Raw genomic sequence first — 21698 nt, 5'->3', positions numbered from 1 at the left:
AAGAAGTTTGAATTTCATCTTGAGGGCAAAAGATACACTGAAGGGCTTTAAGCAGATAAATAACAGTTTTGACCTATAGGAAGATGACTTTGACCTTAGGAAGGTAGACTGTATTGGAGAGGGGCACGAGTGGAAAGGGAAAAAGAATATTTAGGAGTATGGTATAGAAATGAATAGAAAAAATCAGCAAAACCAAAAGCTAGGTTCTCTGAAGTATAAATAAAATTGATAAACCACTAGCCAGGCCAATGGGGAAGGGTGATTCAAATTACTAATATCAGAAATGAAAGAGGGGCCCGGGGATTTAGCTCAGTGGTGCTGCCGCCTGCCTCAGTGCAAGGTCCTGAGTTTGATCCCTGGTACCAAAAAAAAAAGAAATGAAAGAGGGATCATCACTACTAATCCATATATAATAAAATGATAATAAGCCAGGCATGGTGAGACATGCCTGTAATCTTGGCACTCTGGGAAGCTGAGGCAGGCAGATCACAAATTTGAGTCCAGCTGGGGCAACTCAGTGACTTAGCCAAGACCCTGTCTAAAACTGAAAAATCCAAAAGGGCTGAGGATATAGCTCAGTGTGAAGGCCCTGTTTTCAATCCCCAGCAGCACACATACACTTACACACACACAAATAAAAGATAATAAAGGAGCATTGTGAACATCTTTGCTCATAAATTTGATAACTTAGACAAAATGGAACAATTTATGAAAGACACAAACTACCAGAACACAAGGAGAAACTGATAATTAAATCAGGGGCCGGAGATTTAGCTCAGTGGTTCCACCGCCTGCCTCACAAGCACAAGGTCCCAAGTTCAATCCCCAGTACGAAAACAAAAAGAAATTAAATCAGGGTGGGCTTGGTGACACACACCTGTAATCCTAACTACTCAGAAAGCTGAGGCAGGAGGATCACAAGTTTGAGGCCAGCCTGGGGAGTTTAGTGAAACTTTGTCTTGAAATTTTAAGGGGTATAGAGGCTGAGAATATAGCTCAGTGTTCCCTGGGTTCAATCCTTAATATCACCAAATGAATGAATGAATGAATGAATGAATGAAAGAAAGAAAGAAAGAAAGAAAAATTGAATCAATGATTAATAGTATTATAGAACAAAACACTAGGCCCAAGTGGTTTTACTGCTGGAGTCTATAAATATTTAAGGGAGAATAAGAATTCTCTGTAATCTTCCATAGAAGCAGAAGGGACACTTCCCCAATTCATTCTGTGAGCCAGAATCACCCCCAAACCAAAACCAGATAAAGACATTATAAGAAAGGAAAGCTGTAGACTAATATCTCTCATGAACACATTGTAGATATTTTCAACAAAATGTTAACAACTTGTTTTCAGCAGTGTATGAAAAGAATTATATACCACAACCAAATATGCAAGGTATGCAAGGCTGGTTCAGCATTTGAAAATCAAGTAATGTATTTCATTACGTCAACAGGCTAAGGAAGAAAATCCTATGGTCATTATCTATAATGTTGATAGAGCATTTAACACAATCCAGGACCCTTTTGTAATTAAAAAACCATCAAACTGTGAATAAAGAGGAATTTCCTGAATTTGATTTTTTTAAAATCTCCAAAATACCTGGAGCTAACGTCATGGTTATGATGAAAAACTAGATGCTTTTCTCCTAAGATGAAGAAAAAAGGAAGCATGTCACTTCTCACCACTCCAGCGTCACATTGAAAGTCCTAGTGAGTTCAATAAAACAAGGAAATAAAAGCCATGCACATTGAGAAGGAAGAAATAAAACTAGCTCCATTCATAGATGACATAATTGACTATGTAGTAAATATCAAGGATTGGCAAACACTTCTGGAACTAATAACTGATTATAGCAAGGCTGCAGGATACAAGGTTAGTGTACAAAAAGCAGTTGATTTCCTATGTACCAGAAATGAACAATTGGAATTTAAAATTAAAAACATAGTATCATTTACATCAGCACCAAAAGGAGAGGAAGGACAAAGGGAAGGAGAGGGAGGGAAGGAAGAAGGAAGGATAAAAGAGGGAAGGAGGGGAGAGGGAGGAGGAGGAAGAGAAAAGAAACGAGTGTTTAGGGACAAATCTGACAAAATTGTATATGTTTGTGTGTGTGTCTACACATATATATGATGAAAACTACAAATTCTAAGGAAAGAAATATAGATATATGGAGAGGCATTCCATGTTCTAATGGAAAGACTCAAGATGTTTGTTCTTTCCAACTTGATCTATAGATTTGTTGTAAAATCCCAGCAAGTTATTTTATGGATATCAACAAATGTAAAGTTTATATAGAAAGGCAGAAGATCAAGAATAGCCAACAGGGCTGAGTGTTTCCACTGCCTGCCTTGCAAGCGCGAGGTTCCGAGTTTGATTGCCAGTACAAAAGAAAAGAACACCCAACAATACCAATAAAGAACACTTGCTGGACTGACACTACCTGGTGTCACATTCAGGGCTACAATAATCAAGATAGCAAAGTATTGGCAGAAAAATAAGCAAATACAGTAGATCACTAGAGCAGGGCAGAGAACTCAGAAGTAGACCTGCACAAATACAGTCTATTGATCTTTGACAAAAGAATAAAGGCAATTCCATAGGAAAATTGTGACTGTTTTTCAACTAATGGTGCTACACCATTCCATGCACACAAATAAATCTTTCATGTTACATGTTTCACAAAAATTAAGTCAAAATAAAACCTAAATAGACCTGAATTATTATGATTTATATTTTTAAAAGCCCCCCAAAAGGCTCATGTGTTCAGAAGTGGGGTTTTTGGGAAATGATTGGATCAGGAGGGCTCTAACTTCATCATTGTTAATGCATTGATAAATTGATAACTCAGTAGGCTTACTAGGAGGTGGAGCCTCATTAAGTGAAGCAGGTCACTGGAGGCATGGCTTTGAAGAATCTATTTTGTCCCTGGCCTGTTCCTCTTGAGCACTTCCCTCTCCCTGTCTCTTCTTCCTGTCCACCATGAAGTGAGTCACTTTCCTCCATCACATGCTCTCCATCAGGCCAAGAAGCAATGGAGCCAAAGGAGTATGGGCTGAAATATAAGCTAAAGTAAATCTTCCCTCCTTTAAGGTGTTTTATCATAGAAACAGAAAGTATCACAAAGGTAAAACAAAATTATGGAACTTCTGGAAGATGACATAGAAAATCTTGATGATCTTGGGTTTAGCCTAAGTTTTTAATTATAAAACTAGAAGCATAATATAGGAAAGAAGAAAATTGATTTTTATCAAAATCAAAAACCTGTGCTCTGTGACAGGCACTGTTAAGAGAAAGAAAAAAAACCAGCCACAGACTGAGGGAAACATTGTGGGAACACATATTTCATGAAGAGTTTGTATCCACAATGTATGAAAAACTCTCAATACTCAACACTGAGTAAACAATCCACTTTTAAAATGGGCAGAAGATCTGAACAGACATCTGGGCCCCAATCCCCAATATAGATAAATATATATATATATACACACAAATGGCAAGCATGAAAAAGCTGACATCATATGTCAGTAGGGAAGTGTAAGTTAAAACAACAATGAAATACTACCATACACCTATTAGAATGGCCAGATTTTTTAAAAAGATAATCTCAAGTGCTGGCAAGAAGGTGGAGCAACAGGATTTCTCACTCATTGTCAGTGGGAATCTGGCAGCATTTTCTGAAGCTAAATATGGTCCTGCCAGATGTTGTGGCAACTACCTTCCAAGGTATTTATCCAGGTGGGTTGAAATTTACATGTACACAAAAACTACATGAGCCAGTGTGGTGGCATGCACTCCTATATATTCCCAGCACTTAGGAAGCCAAAGCAGGAGAATCACAAGTTTGAGCCTATCCTGAGCAAGACCCTGCCTCAAAAAAGAAAAAGAATAAGGCAAGGTTTGTGCAGGGGGCCTGGATTCAATCCCCAGTACAAAACACACACATAACAAAAACTTTCACATGAATATTATGAATACTTATAGAAGCTTCATTTCCAATAATTATAAGTAACTAAGATAGCCTTTAGTAGATGACTAGATAACTAGATAATTAAACTGGTACATCGACAATAAACTATTACTCAGCCCTAAAAAAGTGAGTCATTAAGTCAAGAAGACATGGAGGAGCCCTAAATACATAACTAGGTGAAGTAAGCCACTGTGAAAGGGTACATACTGTGTGATTCCAGCTACCTGACATTCTGGATATGGCAAAACTATGAAAACTATAAAAAGATCAGTGATTGCCCAGTGGAAGGGAAAAGGGATAAATAGATGTGTTACGTCTTTGTCAAAATCCATAGAATGTTGTAACACAGAAAGCAAACTTTAATTTAAACTGTTGACTTTAGTTAATAAAAAGTTCATTTGTTATAACAAATGTACCACACTGATGCAGGATATTAATAGGGACAAGGTAGGGAGGGGCAGGAAGAATATAGGAATTCCATACTATTATCTAAAACTATTCCCCCTAAAATAAAGTGTATTAGTAATTTAAAAACATAAACACCACCCCTAAACACTAAGACCTTTGAAATCAGAAGAAAAAAATGTGTTAATTTTACTTACCTCTTTTGCCTCCTAGATTACAAGCTTCCTGAGGGCAGGGACCAAAATGGAAATGTCAGGCCCTCGAGTGCCGCACTTCCCTGCAGCGTCCTGAGTGGAGGGAAATGAGCACATTCAGGAGGCAGCCCTGTTCAAGCATGAACATTCTTTAAGATCTCTCATTTTATTTTTAAAGTTTTACATTCTATACCATGATACATATGTGTTGCTTCAATACTGTCTTCCTCCTATCTTCAAGTATATTTATTGCCACCAGGAGATGCCCTGGGTTTATACTGTGACTTTGAGTGCCCCTGGCGTTTATTATATAACCCCTGGACCGTGGCACTCACTTTGAGAAAGGCACACTTAATGCATTTAGGAACAGTAATGGGAATCATGATAATGACCTGTATCATGTGTTGGGGACCAATAGAAAAGTCGGGCACAAATCTTCGTTGTGATTTTTAGAACAAATCAGATGAAAGTTAGCCCTTCTCACATAGGCACTGGAGTGCCAGTGGGTGACAAGTCCATGCACACAGATATTCAACTCATTTCAGTGGCCTTTCTGTTCCCAAAGACTCCTGACCTCCCTGCCTAAACAGGTAGAATTTTGGAGATAGCCAAGTGAGTTGTTGGAGAGAATTCAGGTAAGAAAAGTGAAAGTGGGCCAGAGATTTAGCTCAGTGGTTTCACCACCTGCTGTGCAAGAGCCAAGACCCAAGTTCGATCCCCAGTACCAAAAAAAAAAAAGTGAAAGGAACAGGTTTTGTTTTCTCCTTATATTAGTGAAACTATGATAATTCATTTCTAATGAACCTAGAAGGTCTAGTAAAAGCAGAAATCAAGCATTAAAACATTAGGAGCAGTCAGTGATACGCAATTATACAACCCCTCAAAGAGCATTCTGCCCTATATAATGGCAATATTCATTGATCTTCCCATCAGTTCTATAAAATTTACATTATTATAGGTATTTTGAGAGTTAAAGAAACCAATTGTGTCTTATCTGAAGTTACACAACAAGCAAGTGGAAGAGCTAGTTACTTAAAATTCAGTCTTCTTATCTTTAAGTCAGTTGCTCTTTATATCAAAGAAATCAGGTGCTTTGGTGAAAACAAAAATGGGGCTTTGGAGTCAGTTTTCTCTGGCCAAAAATGAAAAATAATATATTTACCTTACAGTAAGCTTACCTGAAGGGAGTTCAAGGCCAAATATTGTTTTAAAGGCTTATGCTTATATGAACCAGTTGTGGGTCCATGTGAGGTATAATGGCTTATTGATGATGATTTAGAACAGTAGGTAGAGAAGAGACACACTTATGTATTTGCTTATTGTCCAGTCAGCACACAAAGATTCTTTAAAGTATCTAGACACCATCACCGTCTCCCATGCTTCAGGAACCATCTCTTTCAGTTTTTTATTGTCAAATGCATCATTCCTGGAAAGTTTCATATCCTGTCATAAGAAACCAGAGCAGTGCTGTTATTTCTCAAAGTGCCATGGCTTTTTGGAACATGTTGTATAGAAACAGTGTAGGTCTTGTCTCCTCAGCTCTCCAGGGCCATTTGTTTCAGCTGACACCATCATTACTTGAGCTAAGAGGTTGTCTTTCCTGATGCCCATGCATAATGGCTTCCACTGACTCACAGGTTGTGACTACTTTGTTAGTGATGGCCACAAATGCAAGTGTTATCCAGACTGCAGGCAAAATATGAGCTGAAATGAGTTTCCTGGTCATGGGAAATTTTTAATAATGTAAACAGAACAGCACATCTTCCAGGGGTTTCTTCTTTTGGACTCTCTTAGCCCTACAGCCTAGCTCTAAGGCGGCACTGCTTTAAAGGATTATGTAAAGCTTGATTAGGTCATTAGATCACCTGGCACATACTCAGTAGATATTAATTCCCTCATTCTTTTCCTACCACCCAGAAAGAGGATGTGTTTTTATTTTTAAAGAAATGAAGTATGGGCTGGGGATTTAGCTCAGTGGTGCTGCCGCCGCCTGCCTCGGAAGTGCAAGGTCCCAAGTTTGATCCCCGGTACCAAAAAAAAAAAAAAAAAGGAAGTGTGGAAACAAAACTGAGTTGGACCAGTCACAGTAGGCCCTGGTGAGAGTCTCTGTGAGACTTGTCCATGCAGACCAGGCTAATGTGCTGGGAGAGCTTCCTGTAGAGCATCCTGGCAGCCAACAGGAGGAAGATGACAAGGCCTGAGATGGAGAGAAACTGGAGTAATGTCAGCTGTAGAAACCCAGACCAAACACGAAAGTGGCCTGGGATGATGGAGGTGTTGCACTCCCAGTAGCAAGAGCAGAAATACAGGACCTCCAAGGCTGAGAAATTCCGCAAATTCCACATGGCTCAGAGCAAGCAGTTCCTCTTCTAACTGAGAGAAGACATTTAAACCACTTACCAGTTCAATTATTTAAATATAGGATGACCAAAAGTTGCATATTTTTTATTTTTATAAGATATAACAGGAAATATAAAAACAACAAGTACAAGTGTATCTCGTGCAAACAAGAATCTACTGGTTGAAATGACATCTGCCTGAGCAAAGCTGGGGATAGTATGTAAACAAACAGCCGCTGAGTGACATTTGGAGTAAACTATTGAGTAGTTAACAGTGATTCAGAATTTATCACAAGTGACTGGATTTGGGCAGAAGCTGTAGAGAAACTCGTGTCTACACTGGAGGCGACAGAGAATAGTTGGTGATGTCCAAGTGAAGTGGGTTGGGACACCCCACCTATAGACAGAATAAGACATTGATGACAATGCAAGAAGAGCCCTCAGAGTTAGTGACAAGGGTCAGAAGAGAGCAGTTAGAGAACAGAGAAACTGTCCTTAGGGAAAAACATTTACATTTTGGACCTTGACAAAGGCAATACTTTTCTTACATAAAGCCTATTTCAGGAAAAAATTAAAATGGAAATGTTTAATGACAGAATAAGATTACTCACTCCAGGCAGAGGTGCTCTGTCATTTCTCAAGCCATGTCATCATTCCAAAACAACTCCAGTAACTGGAGAAGTGCTTCTTCATCAGAAAGGGCAGAGGATGGAACTGAAGCAACAGTGGCAGCAAGAGCTCTGTGCTTGAGGGCCTCAGCTGCACTTTTCTGCAGGCCCTCCCAAGCGTGTAACATTGGCTGCCTTTGACTGAGGTATAATATGCTCTGTCAGGCAGCATGCTAGGTGTTACACACGCGTTCTTCTTTTCTTCTATTGAGTGCCTTGAACATAATGGCACTAAGTTAGCACACGTAGTTGGTCCCTGTGTCCTTAAGGTGTGCCCTTCCCTTGGCAACTGCGTCTCAATTGGGATATTACACTGTTTCTTGCCCAACTATCTCTTGTAATTGAATCCAGATTTGAGCCAGGTGCTCAGAGCTTCTCCACCTGGCTGCTACTCTCTGCTTCCTCCTCTTTCATGTAGCATTCATATGATGCTTCACAGATGGCCAGCTTTCTCGCCACATCATCACCAGATCCTGGGAATGACATGATTCCCATTGCATATAAAGAAGCTGAGAATCAAATTTTCCATCACTTGCCCAAGCTCACACAGCTTTTCAGTGCCCCCTGTGAGAGGTTTGGATACCAGATGGACCCACACTCTTTCAGTTTACACCCCATTGCTTGGCCTGATTCTTCAAGCTCACTCCTTCGAGTGAAGGAGGGGGTGGTGGGAAGTGGAAGTCGTGTTGATTCCAGGTTCCAGTCTGGCTGTCTGGATTTCCTCTTGAGGGTGTGGTTTATTCTTCACCCCAGGGGCTTGATGGCCAGTGTGTAGCACAATGGGTGCTCTTACTGGTTGAAATGCTAAGTCTCCCACAGTGAAAGGCCAGCTGCAGAGGAGAAGAACAAGGGCCAAATGATTTGATCAGACATCTGTGGGGGCCTCCTGGCATTTGAGTATGAGTGCCTTAGAGAAACTAACTATTCTGGCCTGAGGGATTTGGTGACCATTAATCTTGGTGGTTTTGACCGCTGACTGCCCCAGAGGTCCCAGCCTGCCGTATGAGTCAGAATCCCCAACACTCCCACTATTCTTCTCTCACTGGGACAGCCAGGAGGCCATTTCTAAGGCATTTTAATTTGGTAATAATTGACATGGCCCACTGTACCCAGAGTTGCTTTCTAAACGAGGAGTTGAACTAGCGCTCATCCTTGGTATTTGACTACCTTGCACTGCCATGGTAAGAATCAAATCTCCTGCTGCCCTCCTGGGTCCTGGCTTCAGCTGGCATGTGCTCCCTCCTCTCCATCAGGCCAGGAGCCCTGCTGTGTCCTGCAGTCCTCCAAGTACCTTCCAAGAGCTGAACACAGACTATGGAGAAAAAAGTGGTTTGTCTGTTGTGTATTAAGTTCTTCAACACACCTTGTTAATAAAAGAAGCTATATCCATCTTCCAATTTCATGAATCTTTGTAGAATTCAGAAAGAATACAGGAACTCATAGTACAAGGCAGATTAAGCGGATTGTGAGGGATTGAGAGACCTGGCATAAAGGGACTGAAAATACCACACTGCCTATGAACATACTTCTCAACCCCCTTCTCTCCCTGTTGGCCAGCCAGGTGACCCCTTCTTTGCTGCCACTGGGCTCTGCTGGCCTCTCATCCCATGCTGGTAGTGTTCTGTTGGCAGTTCACACACAGGTGTTAGAGGGAAGCAGGTACAAATACAGTACCTGCCCCTTAACCAGCTGCATGAACTTCATCGTTTTGAGCCTTGTGTGTACATTAATAGCACATTACACCCACTCATAGGGTTGTGGAGAGGAGCTACTGAAGGTTTTAGTCTCTGTGCCTAGTCCAAGAGCTTTCAATAATTTCAGTAATTGCACAGAAGTTTATATTTCATTTCCAAAATACAGGGGTTTTTTACATAGGAAAATACTGTTTCTTCTGTTAAAATTTTTGACTTTCTTTTGCCTACCAAATAAAGTCTGGGCTTGTCATTCTGCATTTGCATTTGAGGCCTTGCCTTTCACTGGTAGGGAAGGCTTAAAAATGTAGATTTCTAAGAGAAATGCTTTGCATACAGATAAGCTTTTCTATATTCAATGAGCGATTACTTGTGTAAGGCCCTGAACTAGGCCCCCAGGGGTGAATCAGATCTCACCGGAAATGGCATCATCACTTTGGCTGTCAAGTACAGAGCCTCCCCCCAATACCCCACTCTTGGGTCCCTGCAGAGAACAGCGCTGAGGGCAAGTTTGCCATTAAGCCCTGCCCAGTGCAGCAGCTGGGCACTAGAGAGTTGGCAGCTGGCCCAATGGTGGGAGTGGAGAAGGTTGGGACTCAGGACTGGCAGCCAGCCAGGTTCACTCAGGTGCCCCAGCAAGCCCGGCCTTTAACCCCCCAGGGTCAGTGGGCACATTCAGTGAAGATGTCTTCTCTAGACTGAACCGAGTAGAACTCTGGTAGAGGGCAGTGACACCAGCTGCACATTGAACACGTAAGGACATTGAAACCCAACAATGGGGGTAGCTCCGCTGTAGTTGCATAGCAGCAAAACCAGCCCTAGAACACAGTCTCCTGAAAGGTATTGCATAGGCTGTGGATGTGGCTTCCTGTGATTGCCTGGTCTGCAGTTTGAAGTGCAGGGGGATGGTCAGGATCATTTTGTTCTTCAGAAAGTTACAGGGGTCTTCTGTGTGCCCCCTCTCCGTACAAGGTACTGGGGTAGGTTTAAATCAGCCTCTTATCTCAGGCATTTCTGGTATGGTAAGAGAAACATACAGCAGCAGTTGCCCCACGGTATGGCAGTGCAGATGGGGTGAGCCTGTGATGTGGATGGCAGGGGGAGGAACAGCAAGAGCACCGAGAGCCACAGCCTGATCTGTGGATCATGGAGTTACTCCCAATGAAGTGACCTGAGTGGGATTCTAAAGGGCCAGTAGGCATAAACCAGGTGGGGAAGAACAAGGAGTTATTCTAGGCAGAGACAAGGAGAGCATCCTCAATTAAAAGCTAGCGTTACACCACCCATGACACACATTATTGTGTCTACTATATTCAAGTCACTGTGAATGGTTCCCAATAGCTTGATCATACTGCTGGAGAAAAGAAACAAGTTGTAGGAACATACCAGAAAATTGGAAAGGACAGTGCCTCTGGCAACATCAAAGCCTGAGCGGCTCTATACTGAAGCACTTTAAGCACCACCATCTCAGTCTTGGAGCTGAATAGAGGTCCTGATTTCTGTCCTATCAAGCTTCCTGCAGAGAATCTATGGATATTCCTTTTACAGATTCCATTGAGGAGCCTTGCCTATTGATCTGTCTATTCTCTTAGGAATTTGGATTTTTTATCATGAAATTCGCCAGGTGGAAAGTGCTGATTGTAGGGAATGGAACTTTATTCAAGGTTTTAGCCCCTGCAGCTTTTCATGAATTAATAACCCACTGATTATTCAGTTATTGGCAAGCTGTGACTTTCCTTCTTTATCCACAGGCCTGCTGAGTTAGCCACCAAGTACGCAAACTTTTCAGAGGGAACTTGCAAGCCTGGCTATGCTTCAGCCCTGATGACTGCCATCTTTCCCCGGTAAGTGCTCTTGTTCCTTCCACTGACTAGACTACCAGGGTCATGGCCTGGGAGTCAGAAACCTGGTAGCTCACAGTATTTTTCTGAGGAAACAAGATTCTTCCGTAACTTCCCTCCTGTATTCAGAAATCTACAGATGTCTGGAGAGGTCTTGGGTTTTGTTGGTTCTATCCAACTCTGCTCTATGCCTTTGGCCATACCTTACCCTCCATCCTGCCTCTTGGAGTTGTACATGCAGTGGGCTTTTCGGGGCGGGGGGGGGGGAGAGGAAGGAGGTAGAACCTCCGTGGAAACCAGGTATCCAGAGAAACCAGGGAAAGCTGCCAAGCATAGATGCTCCTAGTCCTAGTGACAGTGGCCAAATAAAGCTGCAACCTACTAGGTGGCTTCAGGGAGGAAAATTCGGATAGAGCAGGAACAGAATAATTTCTAAGGCTGACTGAGTTTTAGCACATTGCCTCTGTGTTCATTTTGCATTCTGGAGCTTGTGGTCAGTGGTGTGAGGCTTCCTGAAAGAATCCGTGCCTAATCACAGAGTTCATTCTACTAAGTGAAACCAATAGACCTTGCTTAGTGACCAACCTTCATTCTTTCCTGAAGCTTTGGCATGGAAAAAGGGCTGAAGAGCTGAGATCATCTTGTCTTATTCGGAGCGTCTTGAGACTGTCAGGGTCATTTTATTCTTTTGGAAAATGAGGGGAGCTTCTGATTCAAAGGGGCTGCAGAAAGGCTACTTAGGACCCTCTGGGTGTGTATAGCACTCGGACCACCAGAGTGGTCTTGAGGGTGACTCTGCTCAGAAGGGGAAGGACTTGCCTCCCATCCTTAGAAGGCCAAGGTTGGGGCACACATTGCACTGGCAAAGGAATGCTGAGAAATAGCTGGGCCCAAGAACATCTAGGATATTTGGTTGCATGCTCCTTTTCTTGTCCAACATGAACAGTCCCAGTTTAGCTCCTTGTAGAAAGCAGGGGCTGTGCTGCCAAGTACCTGCTGTTCAGATAGAGATCTCTGCCTGGGATCTGCCTTCTGAATTAACTCCAGATACTTTGTTTCTTCCAGCTATTTATTGAGTGCCTCCAGATAAAGTGTTATATTCTTCCATGTGTTTTCACAAGCCTACACCTCTCTGTCCCCTGAACGGACACCTGTGAGTTTTTGTTGACCTGTACATGTTTCTCCTACTTTTTCTAATTAAAAGTAATACAAGCATGTAGGGGGAAAAGCTCAAATAATACAAAATGGTACTGCAGATGGCTTCCCCAGAGACAGCCAATATTACCATAAATGAGAACATGCTGCATTTATTGTTCTGTACCTTGCTTTTTACTCCTAAAAGTATATGCTAGAGATTATCTTATTAGCAGCATATGTGGCTCCATTTATCATCATCATCATCATCATCATCATTTGATGCTAGAGATCAAACCCAGGCCCTCGTATGTACTCTGTACCTTGAGCTATATCCTTAGTCCTCTTCATTCACTTTTTTTTTTGTACAGGGAATCAAACTCAAGATCTTGCATTTGCCAGGCAGGCACAGCACCACTGAGCTACACCCTGGCCCCTCTTCATTCATTTTTTTTTTTTTTGGTACTGGGGTTTGAACTCGGGACCTTGTGCCTGAGAGGCAGGTGGCGGAACCACTGAGCAAAATCCCCAGGCCCCATTTGTTTTTTAAAATGACTGTATAACATATAGTTGTATGAATATATCATAATTTTATTAAAAGTAAAGTTTATTGAAGTTTATATACAATTAAATTTATCTTTTAGTGTAGTTCTATGAGTTTTAACAAATGCATTCTTTGTGTTACCCTAACAATCAATAGCACATTTTCATTGTCCTCCAAAGTTTCCTTTGCTCTTTTGTAGTTAAACCCTCTCCCATTCCTAGCCTCTGGCAACCATTGATCTATTTTCTGTCCCAGAATGTCAGTAAGAGTGGAATCCTATGACCCTTTTGAGTTGGCTTCTTTTCTTTAGTGTGAAGCATTTGCAATTTATACGAGTTGTATATATCAGTTAACTGTTCTTTTTTATCGCTGAGTAGTATTCCTTTATGTAGATGTAACACAGTCTATTTATCTACTCAAAGGTCAAAAGAAAAAGATAAAGAGTTATTTTGGCAAATATAAATAAAGGCACTCTGTGTATACAGTGGTACCTCAGTTCACAAACTTAATTCTTTCCATAATTCAGGTCACAGAATTTGTTCCACAATTCTGGTTGTAACCCAAATTGCAAGCATTAATTCTTTCCACAATTCTAGAATCATGGAACAAATTCTGCAACCAGAATCATGGAAAGAATTAAGTTCGTGAACCCAGGTATCACTGTATTGGTACAGGATTTTTATGGAAACCTATGTGTTCATTTTTCTTGAGTGAATACCTAAAGGTGTATGTTAGCTTTCTGTCACTGTGAAAGATATCTGGAATAAATAACTTAAAGGAGGAAAGACTTATTTTGGCTCACAGCTTCCAAAGCTTCTGTCCATGGTCACTTGACTCTTGCTTCTGGGCCTAGTGAGGCAGAGCATCATGGTGGGGAGCACGTTGTAAGAGCAAAGTGGCTCACCACATGGCAAACAGAATCAGCGAAAGAGCCTGAGAGGAAGGGACTGGGGACAAGATATATCCCGAAGGTCATGGCTCTATAACCTACTTCCTTCAATTAGGCCCCACCTCTTAAATTTCTGACACCTCCCAAAATGCCATCAAATTAGCAATCAATCCATCAGCGGATTAACCCACTGATGAAGTTAAAGTCCTCATGATCCAATCACTTTTTAAGGCCCCACCTCTGAACACTGCTGCACTGGAGATCAAGCCTTCAACACATGAGCTTATGGGGGACATTGCAGATTCAAACCATAACAGACAGAATGGCTAGGTCCTAGGTAAACTGTGTATCTGACTTTATAAGAAGCTGCCAGCTGGCGATTTAGCTCAGTGGTTCCACCACCTGCCTTGCAAGTGCTAAGTCCCAAGTTCAATCCCTGGTACAAAAAAAAAACAACAAAAAACCATAGAAACTACCAAAATGTTTTCCAAGTGATTGTACTGTTTTGCTTTCTCACTAGCAATGTATGAGAGTTCACTTGGTATACATCCTTGCCATCAGCATTTTGATTTTAGCCATTTTAATAAGTTTATAGTGATATCTCATGGCAGTTTTATTTTTATTTTATTTATTTATTTTTTCTTGGTACTGGGGATTGAATTCAGGACCTTGGGCTTGCGAAGCAGGCATGGCACCACTGAGCTAAATTCCCAGCCCCTCACTGCAATTTTAATGTTTTATTTTACTAATGACTGATAACATTCAGTATTTTTCCATGTGCTTATCTGCCATTCTTTTATCTTTATGGAACTGTATTTCAATCTGTTGCTGTTTTTTAATTGGTTGTCTTACTGAATTATGAGTTCTTTAAATATTCCAGATAGAGAAGCCCTTTGTCACATTCTCATGATATGCAAATATTTTGTGTTTCTTGACATTTTAAAGCATGTATTTCACAGAGCAGTTTGTAATATTGATAAAGTACAACTGTCAATTTTTTTCTTTTATGGATTGTACTTTTGATGTTGTCTTAGGAAGTCTTTCCCTAGTCCAAGGTCAAAGGTTTTTTCTTGTTTCCTTCTAACATTTTTATAGGTTTGACTCTGAAATTTAAGTCTGTGGCTCTTTTTTTTTTTGGTACCAGGGATCGAACCCAGGTCCTCAGCTTGCAAGGCAGGCAGTGGAACCACTGAGCTAAATCCCCGGCCCTATGGCTCATTTTTGAATATATTGTAGTAAAATGTAAAAGCTGAGACTCCCTTTTTGCATACAGATTGTTGCAGTCAGGGTTTGCAAGAGGATAAATTTAATACAGGACACATAATTTATAGGATCATTTTATAATATTCACCCAAAAAGTCAAATGCAGAGGAGCGCAAGAGATCTGTCCATATGCTAGAGACCTGAAGAGTCCAGCCAAGGGCCTGGACCCCACGGCAATGTATCGCAGAAGTCCAGCTAAAGGCCTAGAGTACAAGGCAATGTCCTCCATGAGTCCAGCCAGAGGCCTAGAGCCCACAGCAATGTCTCATGCAAGTCCATATCAGGGATCTGCACTGAGAAGGCCCAAAGGCCAGTGGTGGAAGCTAGAAAGCCTGCGCCGGTGGGGTGAAGGATCTGTGCCACCAGGCTGAGGGATCTGCACTGGAGCTAGGAACCAACGCTCAAAGCGAAGACCAGAGTTTCGCTAACAGCAGCCATCCCTGGGTGACAGACAGGACCTGAGCTCCTCTGACAATGAGAACAGCTGAGTTTGTATCAGAAAAACCAGCCTCGGTGAGCTTTTCGAGGAAAATCAACAGCGTACAATCTTCTGCTCCTGTTCTCCTTCTATGCCCTTGGCAGCAATTCTCAGGTGGTTCTTCCACACCCAGAACCACGCCAATTCAGTTCAGCTGGCATTCCAAGTTGACCATTAGTTAATCCACCACACAGATGTTCAGTTGTTCCAGAACCATGTATTGAAGACTTCTCTTTCTCCCTTTGAATTACTTTGGCAGGTTTGTTGAAAATCAGTTGAACATACATGTGTGGGTATTCTGGTGTTCTGCGTCTGTCCATGTTCCATTATCATACAGAACATGGAAAATCATGTTTTCTGTTACTAAAGACAGTTTTATTTCTTCCTTTCCAATCTGAATGTCTCTCATTTTTTTTCTTGCCTTACTGCAAGTAAGTACAGTATTAAATAGGAAAGTTCCAGTGCTTCAATCACACGCTTCATTCCCTGCCAGTCAGCTTCCATCCTGAGGATGTCTAGGAGCCCATCGAAAGTTACCTCATTATGGGGCCGGGGATTTAGCTCAGTGGTTCCGGCGCCTGTCTTGCAAGCGCAAGGTCCCAAGTTCGATCCCCGGTACACACTCAAAATAAAGAAAGTTACCTCATTAGAAAAAAAAATGCTCCTGTCATTTAGGAAATTGCAAAGGCCTTCGAAGGTCTGAGTCAAATATTAAAACAAAATTAGAACAAATATTAGAACAAAATATTTTCCTAGTATTCCTGTCTTTAAGAGTTTTAGGAGGTCTGTGTGAGGAACTAGGGGGCAGAGGAAGATATATGTGTATCTGTGCATGCCTGTGTGTGTGTGTATATGTGTAATGTGTGTGTATTTCACAGCTTGCATTTTTCATTGTGAATTTTTTTTATCAAGAATTAAATTTTTTAATAGACCTAGGGCTATTCACTTTTTTTCTATTCTATAATAGTTTGTGTCTTTTAAGAAAGTTTTACATTTCATCTGCGTTATGGAATTTATTGGCACAAAATTGTTAATATTCCCTTATAATCATTTTGGATCTCTGTTGAAGTCATCTCTATCATGCCTGACATTGGTGAGTTTTTGTTTGTTTGTTTGTTTTTGTTTTTCTGAGACAGTCTCTCTATTAGTTCAGGCTGGCCATGAACTCACTATGTAACCCAGGCTGGTCTCAAACTTGCAGCATTCCTCTTGCCTCAGCCTCCTGAGTGCTGGGATTACAGGGTTGCACCACCACACCCTGCAGGTATTGGTAATTTTTAACTTTTATCTCTTTTTCCTAATTCATGTAGTTAGAAGTTTGTCATTCTTTTACTGATCTTCTCAAAAATCTAAATTTTGGTACTTTCTTGCCTACTGATATTTTTTTCTACTATAAGGTTGACTACTGCTCTTATTTCTATTATTTCCTATCTGCCTCTTATTTGAAATTTGATTTATTACTGTTTGTTTTTAGGGTAGAAGTTTAGACCATTGATTTGATTCCTTTGGGTGCTATAAATTTCCCTCTATTAACTGTATTGGCTGCATGCCACAGATTTTGATATTTTGTTTTTAAATTTTCATTGAATTAAAAATATTTTCTAATTTCACTTGTGATTTATACCTTGACCCAAAAGTTCCTTTTAAGTGTTTTGCTTAATTTCCAAATATTTGATGCTATTCTAGATATTTGTGTTTCAGATTTCTGGTGTTTGTGTGATCAGAATCTACTTTATATAATTTTTAATGCATTTAAATTGATGGGGGCTGAGGATTTAGCTCAGTGGTGCCACCACTTGCCTCACAAGCAGAAGGTCTCAAGTTCAATCCCCAGTACTGAAAATTAATTAATTAATTAATTAATTTGATTGGGCACTGAGTTATGGGACAAAATGTAGTCTGCCCTGATGAATGTTCTGTATGCACTTGAGAAGAAAATACTTCTGCTATAACTGGGTATTCTGTAAATGACAATTAGATAAGCTTGGTTGATAGCGTTTGTCAAGTCTTCTATATCTTTACTATATCTTTATCTTTTTTTTTTTTTTTTTTGGTACCGGGAATCAAACTCGGATCCTTGCACTTGCAAGGAAGGCAGCAGAGCCACTGAGCTAAATCCCTGACCCCTACTATATCTTTATCTTTATGAATGGTTTTCTCTCCATTCATTCTATCCTCATTTATTAGTTTTTGCTACCTGTCTTTAGAAGCTTGGTCACTTGGTATATGTACATTTAGGGTTGTTATATCAAATTCCCAATAGGTTCCTTCGTTATTTTGAAATGTCTTTTTTTCCCTGGCAGTAATTTTTCTGAAGTTGTCCTTATAACTACGCCAGCCTTTTAAAAATTAGCTTTTACCATCTATTTACATTGTGGGAAGGAATATGTTTGCACTTGCTCTTGAATCATCACAGGAAAGGTTGGGCAGAAGGCCATCCTTTTGCTTTTAACCTATTTGTGTATACATTTAAACTGGATTTCATGTAGACAGCATGTAGTTGAGTCAAGTTTAATTCATTCTGACAATGTCTGCCTTTTATTGGGATGGTTATGATATTTGTGTAGTATTTACATATAATTGTTGATATGTTTGTGTTTAAGTCTGCCATGTTGCTGTTAGTTTCCTGTTTATTCTTTTTTTTTCTCTTTTCCTGTCTTCTGGATGCTTTATGATTTTATTTTACCTTCACTTCTTGGCTTAACAGCTGTACATTTTTATATTTTTCGCAGTTAGTGTAGAATTAACAATCTGCATCTCTAATTTATAATACTATTTTCAAATAACATTGTACAGTTAGAGTATAACAGCCTTACAGTATTATACTTTCATTTCCCCCTTCCATCCTTTGCACTATTTGTCTCAAGCATTTTTCAACTATAATATACTATATTCTATTTTATGCAGTGAGTTATCTAAAGTGATTTAAAAATGAGGGGGAAAGCAACCTATGGATAGAAGAAAATATTTGTAAGTCCTATATCTGATAAGGGATTAATATCTAAAATACTTAGAGAACTCCTAAAAATTCAGCAACAACAACAAAAGCAAACATTTAAAAATGGACAGAAAAAAGAGGGAAAGGAAAAACTGAGAAAAGAAAAAAAATGGAAATGAAATCTATGTAAATAGGGAAGGGTGGAGGGGGTGAAGGGCGCACAGGTAATGGGGAAAAAAATAAGAACCAAGATATATCATGTACAGGTACAAATACCCAATGATAAATGTAAACGAATTGTATACCTAAAATGTACCAATAAAAGAACTAAAAACTAAATAAAATAAAATAAATTTAAAAAACTAAAAATGGACAGACAACTTGAATAGATACTTCAGAAAAGAAGCTGTACAAATGGCCAACAAGCACATGAAAAGCTGTTCAGTATCACTAATCATTAGGGAAATGCACATTAAAATCACAGTGAGATGCCACCCCACACCCATTAGGCTGGTTACTATCCAAAAAATAGAAAATAACAAGTGCTGGCAAGGGTGTGGAGAAATTAGAACCCTTGTATACTATTAGTAGAAATGTAGAATGGTGCAGCCACTATGAAAAAATATATTTTCTGAAAATTTGAAAATAAAATATCGTATTCATAATTGCCAAAAGGTAGAAATAACCCATCTCCACCAACAGGTGAAGGAACAAACAAAATATGGTATATATACAGTGAAATATTATTCAGACTGAAAAAGGAAATTCAGACATCTTCACAACAGTGTGAATACTACTAAAATGTATACGTAATCAGAGCTAAGATGGGCTAAAGCCCCTCAGCAGTGAAACTGTCCACTGTGCTATTAGCCCTGACTTGAGACATACAGAGATGACATAAAGAGAGCCATTTTTGGATGTTCTTCAACTTCAAAGCTCAGGAACACTGCATTTTTAGACACTATTGTGTCTAAAGAGCTGTTGAAAAGGTCATAATACTGCAGTTCAGAAGAAAGGAGTAGAGCTAAGTAATTGAGAAAATGCCTCCTCTTGAAACAGATGAACAAATCTCCAGAGATGATCTAAAACTGTTAAATGTGTTATAAGAGAGTTCATTAGCCATATGGACTAATTATAAAGCAGGTGCTGTTTGAAGATGGAAGATGCTGATGGAAGACTTCTTGGACTTAGAATTAAAGGAAGCATAGAAGCAGGGTTGGTCACAAAATAAAATTGCTGAAGTAAAGGCAAAACAAGAGAAAGTCTCACAGAATGCAGAAGAAAAGGCCAAAGAAATTAAGATATGAAAAGAGGAGAAAAAAAGAGATGTAGAGACTCTGTCCAGGAGATATAATGTATGCGTAATAGGAGTACCTGAAACAGAGAACAAAACAAATGAAGCTGAAACAATAATTAAGGAACTGATTGAAGAAAACTTTCCAAAGTTAAAGAAGGAAGTCAGCCTGCAAATGAAGAAGGCTCACAGGGTACCTTTAAAATGTAATGAAAAGAAGGCAACACCTAGATATATCCTAGTGACTTTTTAAAATTTCAAGGATAAAGAAAAAATTTTGCAAGTATCCAGACAGAGAAAGCAGGTTACCTGTAAAGGGGCAAAAGTCAGACTGACCTCAGATTTTTCTCTTGCAATTCTAAATGCCAGAAGACAATGGAATAACATTTATAGAGTTTTAAGGGAAAATAATTTTGAACCAAGAATTATATCCCCTGCCAAGTTAGTATTTCTTTATGAAGGCAACTGAAAGACATTCTCAGATACCAAGGGGTTAAGAAAGTAAATTGACAAAGGACCTTCTCTGAAAAGTTTGCTGAATGATTTACTGCAGCCAACAGAAAAATTAGAGTAGGGAGACAATTGTATGAAAGATTTGCTGGCAATCATTAAAACTATTAAGAACCATGAAGTCTAAAATTGTTACACACAGGGTAATAGACCTAAATGCAAAAATAGATTTATAAGGGCCAGAGATTGAGCTCAGTGGTGCTGCCGCCTGCCTCACAAGCACAAGGTACCAAGTTTGATCCCTGGTACCAAAAAAAAAAAAAAAAAAAAAAAGATTTGTAAGCTAGATCTAAAATTTTCAGTTTATGTAGTTTTAAACTATTAAAGTGCAGGCCAAATATTCAGTATATTGGCCAAATAAATGTTTTATTTTTCCCATGTAATGTTACAGATAAAAGTGCATGTTGCTAAGCCAAATGTTTCTTAGATAAAAATACCTTGTCACTGTTGGCAAGACAAGTGCAGTAAAGGGATTCTAAAGGTTAATCTGACAAAACTGGAAAATGGTACAGTTTTATTTCCTTTAAAAAAGAAAAAAAAAGCTGACCCCACCATCACCACTCCTGTTCAATATAGTTCTGGAAACATTAGTCAGAGCAATTAGAAAAGAGAAAGAAATAAAAAAAATAAAGATAGGAAAGAAAGAAGTTAAACTGTCTTTATTTGCTGACAATATGATACTTTACATAGAAGACCCAAAAAACTGCACTGAAAGACTCTAGACTTAATTGACAGATTCAGTAGAGTAGCTGGATACAAGGTCAACACTCAAAAAACAATATCCTTCTTATACACAAATAACAGACTCACTGAGAGAGAAAGTAGAGAATTCCTTTTTCAATACCACCCAAAAAAAATGAAATATCTAGGAATCACTCCAACAAAGGAAGCAAAAGACCTCTACACTGAAAACTACAGTACTCTGAAAAAAGAGATCAAAGAGGATATAAGAAAATGGAAAGACATCCCTTGCTCCTGGATAGGAAGAATCAATATAGTGAAAATGGCCATACTTCCAAAACTACTATATAGATTTAATGCAATGCCAATTGAAATTCCAACAATATCCTTCACAGAACTAGAGAAAACAATCCAAACATTCATTTGGAACCAGAAGAGACCTAGAATAGCAAAAGCAATTCTAAGCAACAGAGACATGGCAGGGGGTATCACAATCTGCAACTTGAAACCATACTGCAAAGCTACTGTGATAAAAACAGCATGGTACTGGCAAAAAAACAGACCTGAGGATCAGTGGAATAGATTAGAAGATTCAGAAACAACTCCAGACATACTCAGCCACCTCATCTTTGACAAAGGAGCCAACCACCCTCACTGGAGGAATGATAGCATATTTAATAAATGGTGTTGGAAAAACTGGATTTCAACCTGCCAGAGATTAAAACTAGACCCATATCTATCACCATGCACTAAATTAAGATGGAAATGGATTAAAGATCTAAATATTAAAACAGAAACACTAAACTTTCTGGAAAATAGGTAGAACTCTTGAAGACATTGGTATAGGAAAAGACTTTATGAG

The 21698-nt window shown here is 39.7% G+C and overlaps 1 protein-coding gene across 8 annotated transcripts in view; it reads left to right on the top strand.

Moving 5' to 3' along the window:
* Nucleotides 1-21698, top strand: part of St3gal3 (ST3 beta-galactoside alpha-2,3-sialyltransferase 3) — a 231978-nt gene that overhangs the window by 124291 nt on the left and 85989 nt on the right. For all 8 annotated transcript variants that reach the window (XR_002391516.2, XR_002391515.2, XM_087214961.1 and 5 more), the window contains one exon: nucleotides 11016-11108. Coding sequence is in view for 6 of the 8 variants with exons in the window: in XM_013068179.3 (XP_012923633.1) it covers nucleotides 11016-11108 (93 nt within the window). In the remaining 2 variants the exon portion in view is untranslated. The remainder of the gene's footprint in view (nucleotides 1-11015; nucleotides 11109-21698) is intronic.

The sequence above is a fragment of the Heterocephalus glaber genome, unplaced genomic scaffold, assembly GCF_053883595.1.
Source record: "Heterocephalus glaber isolate CG9 unplaced genomic scaffold, H.glaber_assembly_v1.0 deba00001452, whole genome shotgun sequence".
NCBI classification, from domain to species: Eukaryota; Metazoa; Chordata; class Mammalia; order Rodentia; family Bathyergidae; genus Heterocephalus; species Heterocephalus glaber.
Note: the sequence above shows the minus strand (reverse complement) of the source record. Positions and strands in the feature narration are given on the sequence as shown.